Here is a 12,354-nt window from a genome sequence, read left to right on the forward strand (position 1 = left end):
CATATACTCACACTCACAGCAAGTGAGAGCAATGACTATGTGGCAAAGGGGCATTAACATTGTCTTTGACTTTGACTACTTTTATATTTCCATCTTACTAAACTTACTGGTTACTTCTCTCTGCCATGTACTGAAGTGTTGATTGAGCTACAGGATGAAGACTTTGGAGTGAAGAGATCTCCAGGTTAGCCTCCAATTTCATCAATAGTAGGAATATGTGCAATTGATTGAGTTAAAACTGTTGTATGTTAATATATGCCTGCCTGAGCGTGGCAGACCTTCCTTCCACTAATATACCTACAGTTAACATGGCACAATGAGTTGATTAGATTACATTCTTTAAAGTTTCATCAAAAACAAAATCATAAACATCAATAATAAGAAGGTTATTTATATATATATGAAATATATATATATATATATAACTAAAATGTTAGTTTGGATTTAAATGCCTTCCTTACTGTTTGTTATGAAACGAGCCAAACTACATGAACCTGTTTATACATTGATCTTCAGTAGATCAGAGATCTTTCACATTTAGTACATTTTCATATATTGCAGTGATCTTATTTTCACCACGTCTGATATCATTTCACAGTATTTAACCACTCCTCTCTTCTATCCTCTACATCCATGCAGCCATTGAAGGTTTAATAAGTAAGAGCTGTCTGTCTGTCCAGAGAACTAAAATAACACTAACGAATTGAGTTAGATACATACACTTTCTCTTTATAATTATAGTGCATGTTATGTGTCACTCAAAATGGCTGAGCTGAACTGTCGCATCTGAGAGAAGAATCACTTCACTTTCCACCCTTGGGTAACACTGACAGACTAGCAGATGACTTCCTGCTGTCAAAGGCATTGGGATTTCAAAGAAGCCAGCTGACTCAGCCGCAGAGGCAGAGTGCACTCTTAGTCACCTGCCAGGTGGATGAGTCACCTGTCTGACAGTGGTGCCTGATGGTGCACAACTTTTTCTGTCAATCATGTGCTTGACATGCTTTAAAACACTCTGTTGTGCCTGAGGGGGAAAGTGGTGTCTGCGGCCCAACAGCCTTGACTTATCTGGCGTCAACAAAGCAGCATAAATCCTGAAATGTTGTGGCATGACACCTTAGAGGACCACCCCAAACATCCACTCTACTTACAGCCTAGGGTTTGTTTTTTTACAGGAAGTGGGAAGATGTACTGTGTATTCTGTGGTGTGGGAGCACAATACCTCCCTCTAGTGGCAGTTGCATGGAATGCATTGTATTTCCAGTGGAGAGTATTCTATCTGTGCTACGTTTACCTGATGGGGCTGCTGTGTTTATGCTGGATGAGCCCAGGCTGGGTTTGCTGCTCTGCGTTGCACTGGCTGCTCACTCCCCCCCATTTGCCTGTCTATTTGCATGTGGAGATCCTCAGGCCTTTCACAGCTCTCAGCAGATCCACTGGCCTTTACCTCAGCTGGAATCACTTCCTGCCTGCCACAGCAAACAACTTGTTTACATGATGATACTGACCAGGCCATTGCTGAGGAGAGCCAAGCCAACACAATGTGTTTGTAATGTTGACTATGGTGCTAAAATTCTCAGTACTCTTTTAGAGCACTCTGAGGTTTCTATACAGCACACCACTCAGTTACATTACTGATGTTTGGGTTATACATTATACAGCCATGTATATAACTGACTGCCCAAAACACACTGTTCACAGCATGAAGTGAGAAAAAAAACATTATTTATTCCTGAAGGCCTGGCCAAAACTGTGATGCTTGAGTGGTATTCACTGAGCTTTGCTCAATTCTGCTGGGTGCAAATGAGCCGTACTTATATCCCACAGAGTGCTAATGCATGTCCAGTAGTCAAGTGGATTGTGTTTTGTGTCTTTTTTAAAGAACAAAAATGTCCTTTGTATCTCCAGCTCTCTCTAACATAATAACACTGTTTTTGTGGCTGCTTCACAAATCCCCATATTCTCATGTAGACTTCAAATTGGCATCCTGTTGATACAGTATATACAGCACATTTAGATATGTAAAATAGCAACCGATCATCCACTAAAGGCCACTCTAACAGCCCTGACCTGCTCTTCTTCAAGCAAGATGGGTCTCTGTGTTAATCCAGACTAGAGCCTCCATCTGACGGCAAAGGGAAAGCCAACGCTAATTTCTCACTTTGTTTATGTTCTGGCACCAACAGTTGAACTGATTTTGATGAATCCAATATTATGTTTGTTTATTTGTATTATTTTGTTTATTTATATTATCCTGGCTAGACTGCTTTTGTACATTTGCTCATTCCCGTGCTGTATGACTGCTTGTTACCAGGTCAGGGGCATAAAGTACTAAAGACTGTTGAGCAAGGTGAAGTTAAAGAGGGGGGAGAGAAGACTTCTAGTTTTGAAACATTTTCAATTTGCCCCAATTGCATCATAAGAATGGGTGCAGTGGAGCCTCATCAGTTAATGTCATGTGTTCTATAGATATGGAAGATCTATATAAGGCTTGTTTGATGGGGTTGGGGTCTGTTGCAGAGGCAAGCCTTCCTGGAGAAGAGCTCGGGGATGAAGGGCCCTCCTGGGATTTACCTCCTGGTGTGAAGGTGACCATTCGAGCAGTCTGGTAAGATGTGAGCCCATGGCAACAACTTTAAGACTTCAAAGAATTAAGTGGTTCCTTAATAACGTATTTGGGCAATTCCACGCAAAACTGTCACATCCATAAAGCCAACACAATGCCATGGTATTTAGTTTGTGTTATGGATGTGACAGGTTTGAATGGAATTGCCCATTCAAAATGACACTTTTAGCAGATCAATCAGTGTCCCTACAATATGTATGAGTAATTACAGCATTGAGCTCTGCTTTATCTTATTAATCAAAACTGTTAATTAGCAAATGAGATATGTGCTATAGAAAGGAGATGGTCTAACATAAGAACAAATCTTTCATCATCAGCATTATGCGCTTCATGTTGTCAAAGAAGAGATTTAAGGAGAGCTTGCGGCCGTACGACGTAATGGATGTGATTGAGCAGTACTCTGCTGGACACCTGGACATGCTCTCACGCATCAAAAGCCTTCAATCCAGGCAAGCCCCTGCTACACCACCACATCTATGGATGTACATCTACAGTCATGGCATAATATCTGATTTTTATACTTTATTGTGTTAATTTCATTAATTCTAGAAGATACTGACACATTGTTACTTGCATACCTTAACACATTCTTTTAAAGTATTTTTCCTTATCTCCTTATCCTTTTACAGATACATATCTTTAGATATACAGTAAATGGGTCATTCTGTGAAACGGGTGCTATTTGCATCCACAACATTTGATGAGATGCACAGACTATAGCCAAAGTATGTTTCTAAAGCCTAAAGTTAATAATTCAAGGGTTCTTGTTAACATGATGTACAAGAACATTATATTTTTAAAGAGTATCACACTATTTTTAACCATTTTTCACAAGTGCATGGCCATTTTCTTGTGTCCAGGGTGACTGACATGACATTTACAGTACATCTAAACCTATAAAAAATATTCACCCCCCTTGGATATTTCCCCCTTTTCAAAGTGAAAGCAGATTTCTACAAAGTAATGTTAATTAATTAAACATATATTCCAAAGCTCTATGGGGTAGTGGCAAAGCTCATATTAAATCTTAACTAAGGTTCGCCCAAAGACATGTGGGAGACTCCAAGGTCAAATGGGAGAAGGTCTGATGAGACCAAACGTCTAATGAGACCAAAATTGAGCTTTTTGGCCATCAGACCAAATGCTATGTTTTATTTTTTATTTATTTATTTATTTATTTTCACAATTTAGCACATACAACACACACATCTAAACAAGACAACACTCAAAACAGCAGGGACAACACATCTAGACACATCCACAGGACAGAAAAAAGAAAAGAAAAGAAAAGAAAGAGAAAGAGAAAGACAATAACAATCAGAACAATAATAATAATCCTACGTCACCACAGTCTGTGGGTTATCCATTATTCAATCTAAGTTAGTAATTTTATAGTATGTATATAATTCAATATTAAGGACCAAGTGGATAAGTAATCTTGCAGTCTTGAATGTCGTTTACTTGTGATTTCTTCAATGGGCAACAAGTCTATTATTTGTTCCAGGCATTGACCCAAGGTGGGTCCTGACTGGGAAATCCATGTACTAAGTATACATTTTTTAGCAAAATTTTCTTGTGTAGGGAAACTTATTTTCCACATCGTAATTCAACAAATATAACATAGGACACAGCTCAAAAGTACAGTTACACATATCCTGAATTGCTTTATGAATCTTCTCCCAAAAGGAGTGAACAGCTTTACAATGCCAAAATAGATGCATAAATGTTCCAAATTCAGTTTCACATTTTCTACACATAGGAGAATTAGTGCCATCAAACTTACTGGAGTTATATAGTATTTATACAGGAATTTATAATTAGTTTCTTTAACTTTATAGTCAAAGGTGCGGTAAATTGGGTGCACAGAATTAACCATTCTTTTTCACTGAAAGTCATTTTAAATTCTATTTCCCAGTTTGTTCTCAGAAAAGAAAAAGAGTTCTGTGAACTTCAGACAGAGTTCTGTACAGGTGGGATATCTTCCCCTTAACTGAAGTAGCAGTAATAATAAATTGTTCCAGCTCAGTGGGATACAGTCTCTAAATTGTCCCTTTTTATATAAAGATACAATGATGTGACGAACTTGCAAATATTTAAAAAAGTCTGTTCTGGGTATTTGATATTCTGCACAAATATCAGTAAAGGATTTAATGGACTCAGAGTCCTCCTCAAACATGTCTGAAAAAGTTTTCAGACCATGAAGTGTCCAGTTGCGAAAATCAGTTTGAGAGAGAGCTAGAAAGTCGGGGTTAAATGCAATAGGAGACTCTTTGCTTATATGACCTTCTGTATTCAGATACCTATTGCAGTCCTGCCAAATGTAGTTTGTAAAGGGGGCATCCCTACACTCATCAGGGACTGCAATTTATTAACATAAAGTGTTGTTGTGATCTCCAATGGATAGCATGTTAGTGATTCCAATGTGACCCAAAGAGAGCTAGTTCACAGCTTCCAACTTATTATATTTCTAACTTGGCAGGCCCAGTAGTACCATAGAAAGTTTGGAAGTCCTAACCCCCCTTTCAAACATGACTTTGTTAAAGTGGACAGCTTAATCCTTGGGGTCTTATTGTTCCATATACATTTTGTTAGACATCTATTCATTAGCTTAAAAAAAGCAAAGGGAATATAACATGGCAACATATTAAATGCATAAATAAACTTAGGGAGTATACTCATTTTGATAACATTGATTTTCCCAATAAGGGACAGTGGGAGAGCCGACCAAGTCTGAAGTTTCTTTTTGCATTTTTCCAGCAAAGGGTTATAATATTTTCCTGAAATAGTTTGTCCAAGGTGGGTGTCACTTGTCACTTATTTAAAGCCATCTACTGACCAAGAGAAGGGGCATTCTTCTTTAACATTTTTTCCATTTGGGATATTTAGAGGGCAAGCAATTGATTTTTGTAAATTAACCTTATACCCTGAAGTCTTAGAAAAATGTTGAATGTCTGCCAAATCATGGCGTAGAGTTGACATAGGTTCAGTAACAAATAATAGAGTGTCGTCGGCATATAGTGACATTTTATGGTGTAGTGTACCTGCTGTCACTCCCGTTATCATAGGATTCATTCTGATCATCTCAGCAAACGGTTCTAAAGCAATAACAAATAATAATGGGGAAAGAGGGCAGCATTGCTTGTGTAGAATATGATATAATGTGTCCTCTGAAAGTAGCTTTTGCGGCATCCCAAAGTATGGATGGGGCTATATCAGGTGATAAATTGTAAGTATTAAAATCTTCAATGCACTCTCTCATTCTCAAAAATCTTCAATGCACTCTCTCAAAAATATTTCATCTTCTAATAGCATGTTATTAAATCTCCACATTTTAGGTGTATAAGCTTCAATTAAAGTGATATCCAAGGAGACCATTGCATGGTCTGATACAGAGATTTCATGTATGTCACAAGATGAAACAAACTTCATACATTTTTTAGGAATCTAAACGAGAGTAAGATTTATGTCTATTGGAAAAGAAGGTATAATCCCTTTTTGTAGGGTTAATTTCTCTCCATACAGCTATTAACCCTATTTCTGATCCCAATGCACGCAACATTTTTGCAGATTTAGGGTTGGAACCTCCAGAGTGCGAGGATTTATCCAGATATGAAAGAGTTAAATTATAATCTCCTCCCATCAATCCAAATGTTGTGCATTGTGTATTCAAAAGAGAGACCATATCAGAAATGAATGTAGGTGTATCTGTATTAGGAGCATATATTAAGTATAGTTATCTCTTTGGCCCAAATTTTCCCATTCACCAATATATATCTTCCCTCTGTATCTGAAATCTGATTATTTAATTCAAAGGGTATATATTTGTGAAAGAAAATAACAACTCCTCGGCTGTTTGTGTCGTGCCGTCTATCTAAACACAGGTGCAATCCCCTCTGAGACACACAACACCAGACTGAGTCAGATCACAGCTACAAATTTTATTACAAGGGTCAGCAGCCACACACATTCAGCAAAATGAGCAGCACCTCAGCAATACACCAACATGAATCCCGCCCGCCCACATGTACATCAGGCGTACCTCTGAACGAAGAGATTAGCATTACCAGCCCCCCACTAGTAATTTAGGAGCCACACATAAAATGCAGTCAGAAATGTTCACACTATACATCCACATAGAAAACCACAACTCAAATGAAAACAAAAGAAAAATAAGTGCTGTAACACCACTCAGGGGATACCAAATCCCAGGACCCTGCCACACATACAGTCACTACAAGGATATTCACACAGGTGAAAATGGGAGAATCAGCACAACAGTTCCACACAATGCCACACTTTTAAATAGTCACCCTTTCCCGTCCTGCACATACATGCCCTCCTAACTACTAAGCTTACAGCCCCACCCAACAAAACCCGTACATTAATAAGAGGTACTTGCGAGGTCCTAGCCCACCCCTCTGAGCGGGTGTAGGCCTACTGTCTGACCAGATAGAGGGAAGAGTTAATCAAATTTGGTCGGCGGCAGTCCCCCACGCCGACCAAAATAAAAAGTCAAAACCAGCACAGTCAATAACACCAACCGCAGCCCCACCAACCAGTGTCCTTAGCACAGTCCAGTCTTCAGGGGGCGGGGCGACGGCGATCCACTGGCTCTCGGTAGCCTGCGTTCCAGTTGCCTACCGCTCCACTGCACACCCATACGCTGCCGGAGAAAGGGAGAAACTCAGTCCACACATACAACCGCAAGTCAGCCCACTCACTCCAGCTTAGACAATGGTATAAATTACTTTCCTCTAAGTAGGCGATCACTCGCGTTGCACTCCCTCTCCCTCTACGATGCCACTTCCGGGTTTGCGTCGGCTACTGCTTTCAGATCTGTACCTCCAGGAGACAAAACACATTCTCACACACCGAAATACCCCTTGATGGCCCATTCACACAGGCATACAGAAGCAGGAGAAAGCACTTCCCTTAAGTCGGCATGTAAACATGCTCTTCTCCCACACCGATCGGCTGCTGAAGGATTGTTGTCATTTCGTTGCTCCTCTCTGTCGCAGCGTGATGACGCCACTCCTCTCGAGCCCCCTGGGAAAACGAGTCCTCTCCCGGTCAGGGACGTCCCGTATAAAAAGGATTGTTCCCGCCACCGTCCCAATCTTTCAATTAACAAGCTGTGTGCGATTTGTCCATTCAAGGAGTTCCAACGCAGTCCACACAGCCAGCCAGCAATCACACATAATTAATTACCTTACAGATTACACTGGATTACACACATATTTCCCTCCACCAATTTACCCACACATAACATAAAACATCGCTATGCCCCAGTCATCATACGACATTTGTTTTAAAAGATGAAAAGAAAATCTGTCCAACCCAATCTTTCTGTAGTTTAAGATGTTCTTCAGGTGAAAGGAGTTTCTTGCAATAAGGCTATACCCACTTTCTCTTTTTTAAGAGTATTCTTTTCCTTTTGATAGGATGTCCTATACCTTTAACATTCCATGTTATTACTTTTAATGATTTATCCATAGCAGAAAATAAAGAAAATACTTATACAACCAATCACTAGCATGACAGGTAGGATTTATACAAATACAAAAACTGAAAAACAAGAAAACTACATTTAACACATGTAAAACACACATCCTCACTCACATATAGACCAACAAAAAAGTTCCATCTGCACCACCCCATTGCTGGGTGATATCTTCTGGTGACCATTGTTTTATCTAAGAGTTAGGGTCAATGTAACCACGTGTTTAGGCTACATACCCTGAGGCAGCGTATGGAGTGCCCCCCTCCCCCATTTGTGTCAGTTCCTACAATAACCAAACAATCGCTTTCTGGCATATCCTAAATAAACTTGTTTAGCTCCAGAATAGCATTAGGCTGTCACTGAGTATCGAAAGCTATAATCAAATCATTAGTTTATTTTTTTTATTTAACACAAACAGTAGCGTTCCCAATGAACTAGGCCTACTTAAACATTTCAATAAACACCGAATGTCTCCTTGTTTTTTTGTCTCTGCAAAGGAGAGATATGAACAAAGAAAGTAACCAAAAAAAAAGTTCAAGGGCTACATTGGCATTCTTAAGTAAATAGGAAAACCAGATCAATGTCCAAGTCATTGTGTTTTCTAGTCATACCTCCAGTGTGAGTTCATTAATCAGCGTGGATTCTCGTGTTCGGCCTTGTATAATCCTTTTTCTTCCAGTTCTTTAATTGCTGCAGCCGGAGTTGGGAAGATTGTTGCAGACCCGTCATAGTTGAAAACTTTTAGTTTAGCAGGAACCAGAATATGGGTTTTGATGGCCTGGGCCTTTAACTGTACTCTGATAGGCTTGTAGAGGGATCTTTGTTGTCTCACCTTGAAGGTAAAGTCGTGATCAAGGTAAATCCGTGTATTGTTTAGCATTACATTCTTTGCCCAGGCAGCTTGCAAGACGAGTCTTTTAATGCGGTTATTAAGGAAGGCAACAATAATGGGCCGAACAAAGTCTTTACGTTCTTGATAAGTGCGATGGGCATACATAATGTTCAAAACCCCCTGCACTCCAAGCTTTTTCCCAATCAGTCGATCGAGGAATGTCATAATGTCACTCCCTTCACTCTTTTCGGCTACGTTGTAAATGCACAAATGATTTTGTCTCGACTTATTCTCCAAATGATCCATCTGTTCATTTGCTATTTTTGACACCAAACACTGCACATCACCACAAACGCTCCATCTCTAATTTGAAGCATGGTGGTGGCAGCATCATGCTGTGCGGATGCTTCTCGACAGCAGGCCCTGGAAGGCTTGTAAAGGTAAAGGGTCGAATTAATTCAGCAAAACATATAGAAATCCTGGAGGACAATCTGATTCAGTCTGCAAGAGAACTATGACTTGGGAGAATATTTACTTCCCAGCAAGACAATGACCTGAAGCATACAGTGAAAACTACACAGAAAAAGACGACAATGTGGATGTTCTTGTGTGCCCAAGATCTTAATCCAATAGAGCATTTGTGGCTGGACTTGAAAAGGGACTTGCATTACATATGTTTTTAATTAATTAATATTACTTTGTAGAAATCTGCATTCACTTTGACATTAAAAGAGGGTTTTTTTTGTAAATTATTGTGAATTAATCCAAATGAACTCGACCAAGATTTGTTTATAAAACCTTGTCCTTTCCAATTACATGGTCAACTTTTCCTCATACACATACACTGTGTACAGTCCATTGGTGTACAATAACAACCTTATTTTTCATAACCACCATTTTCCTATCCTGCAAAGAGAGGGTTGTTTATTCTTGATCTCCCATTAAGCTTTCATCTGAAGAAATAAGAACCATGACTTTGTTTACAACAAATGTTACATTTTTTCAGACTTTGAATCCCCAATACAGTGTTAGAAATCCTCTGGCTAAAGTTTGTGAGGATGTACAGTATAGCTATGAGAATATGTGTTTGCAATATCTACATGTAACCATTGACCTTTGGGCATAAAGAACATGTTTTTAATCAAGTGGAGCACATGGAGTAGTAATCCTGTCCTCAAAATAACTTCTAATCTGTTTGATGTTAATATATTACATATTCTGTTTAATTTGTCTTGTAAATATCCATTATGTATGTGCATAGAGGTCTGTCCACATTTCCTTTAACTAATTTAACCCTCTGAATGTTTTACGTCTTATTTTTTTGGCACAGCAGTTGGCTACTTTGTCCTTCTTCTTTCTGCCACCCACCCCTACCGTCTTCCCAAATAAGTTTTAAAATATGTTGTGTGATCATAAAACTGTCCCACACATATGTCAATATATTCCAACAACATTGAAAATCATCAGTTCCTACTCATAGTCTAAATGTTAAGCAACACATGATCCATAGTGGTGTGTGAGAGAGTCTGTGTATGCCACATCCAAGGTGTCTGGAATATATTCATGCTTATTTGTTCACAAGTGTCCTCATCGGTGTTGTTGTAGCACACAGAGTCTGTCTGTTGCCTGATGAAGCATTGCCCTCATGTCCTCTCTATGCACTTTGCCAGGATAGATTTGATTGTGGGGCCCCCTCCCCCCTCAACACCCCGCCATAAGAAGTACGTAATAATAGTGCCAAATATAGCTAGGGTGGATGTCTTTTATTTCCGCATGGCATTTGTATGCATGAGACAACAGTTGCAGCTTTGAGAATGTTTTTCTTTTTTTGCCTTTGAGTTCAATTATTTTCTTCCAGAATGGTCTCGAATGACGTGCGAATAGTCAGATTGAATATATCTGAATGAAGGAAACGGTGGGATGATATATGTGCCTAGAAACTGCCACTAGCAAAATACCTCTGATGATGCAATCGATAAGTGCTTCTTAGCAATCTCGATGTCTTTCGGAATCCTAAGTGTGCATGTTCACATTGTGGTTATTCCACATTGACTTTATTTAGACGCTCACATGAATGTATGTCTGAGTTCTGAGTTTGGAAGCTGGTGTCTTATCCTTGCCATCTTAGACAAGACGTGTTCCTGCTTGTAAGGCTACAAAACAGCTCACCATCGGATCTGACCGGCTTACGTAACCAGCGTCTATAAATAAAATCATTCGGCAGAAAAGCTTGTTATGATAATAGAAAGGGAAATAGGCTCCTACTGTAAGTCAAACACTTTGAAGTCTGCTTCTGACCACTTTCATCTGTTTCTTATTGCACATTTTGAACCCTATTGTTGTTTATTGCCTTCAAGCAGGCCAGATGACAGAAAGGGCCCAAATAATTACTCAGTTGGCCCCATAACAGCGAGTAGAGATGAACAACTAAATAAAATGTTATACTATTTCAACAGAATTTCACTGTTACCAACATATTTACTGTTACAGCAGGCCATGCACACACTCTCATAGGCTACACTAAAATGTACTATTGTAGGCTACTGCCTACAGATTTAAGCCACAGAGGTGGTCTTTCATGTGTGCCATACAGTACAGTATGTGTATTGGAGCCCAGTAACACCACTAAACAAAAACAGAACAGAGTAATGGCAATTTACAGTTCAATTGTCCTCAACAGAAGTTGATTCTTGGACTATGGATCCCCCATGGGGACAAGGCAGAAATGCATTTTTATTAAGGTGGAAATGTATTTATTTTTTTGAGCTCCTATTGTGTTCCCTTGCAATAGTTCTGGATTCTCTTCCAATGTTTTTGCGTTCCGTCGCCAAAAGTTTACATTCCCTCACAAAGTTAGAAGGTAACACAATTTCTCCCCCTCTGAACACTCTGTTCCTTTTACGATGGCCAGTTTTTCACCCTTAACCCCCATATTATTTTTCTCCAGCTGAGCCCGATTAAAATGGCTTCCCTCCTCCTCCCTTTCATGTCTAGGCCTGGCACAGGGCCTTCTCAACCGGACCATGCGAATGTACATGTATGCATGGGTGCTATGAGCTCCACTGTTTTTCCATTGCTACAATTTTAGTCAAAAGCAGATGTTTGCTTACTTCAGTGCTGCATTACAATTTCCAAGCAAGAGTTCAAGCTGACCCAGCATATTGTATGTGAATGTGCCTGGCGCACCTTCAAGATAGCATTGTGAAAACTATTGCGAAGGAACGCAAAGGTTATTGGAGGGAAATGCAATAGAATTATTGCAAGAGAACGCAAAACTATTGTGAGGGATTGTACAACTATTGCCAGGAAATACAAAATAGCTCAACAATTAGATTTTCCCCCCTAATGTGAAAATTGCCCTCCATGGCCCTTTGAGAGCTCTGTAGACAACAGAAA

The 12,354-nt window shown here is 39.5% G+C and overlaps 1 protein-coding gene and 1 long non-coding RNA gene across 3 annotated transcripts in view; one reads left to right on the forward strand and one right to left on the reverse strand.

Annotated features, from left to right (window-relative positions):
- kcnq2a (potassium voltage-gated channel, KQT-like subfamily, member 2a) overlaps positions 1 to 12,354 on the forward strand; it is a 35,483-nt gene that overhangs the window by 20,379 nt on the left and 2,750 nt on the right. Inside the window, exons 12-15 of one of the 2 annotated variants that reach the window (XM_042098941.1) lie at positions 137 to 184; positions 640 to 657; positions 2,521 to 2,608; positions 2,944 to 3,075. In XM_042098941.1, coding sequence (XP_041954875.1) covers positions 137 to 184; positions 640 to 657; positions 2,521 to 2,608; positions 2,944 to 3,075 — 286 coding nt within the window. The remainder of the gene's footprint in view (positions 1 to 136; positions 185 to 639; positions 658 to 2,520; positions 2,609 to 2,943; positions 3,076 to 12,354) is intronic. The other variant, XM_042098942.1, reaches the window with a different exon arrangement.
- LOC121713905 lies at positions 6,545 to 7,922 on the reverse strand. The gene is made up of 2 exons (XR_006032981.1): positions 7,375 to 7,922; positions 6,545 to 7,289 (listed from the first exon to the last, which is right to left on the reverse strand). It is a non-coding gene; the product is annotated as an uncharacterized LOC121713905 (long non-coding RNA).

This window comes from Alosa sapidissima, chromosome 7 (assembly GCF_018492685.1).
Source record: "Alosa sapidissima isolate fAloSap1 chromosome 7, fAloSap1.pri, whole genome shotgun sequence".
In the NCBI taxonomy this organism is placed as follows: Eukaryota; Metazoa; Chordata; class Actinopteri; order Clupeiformes; family Clupeidae; genus Alosa; species Alosa sapidissima.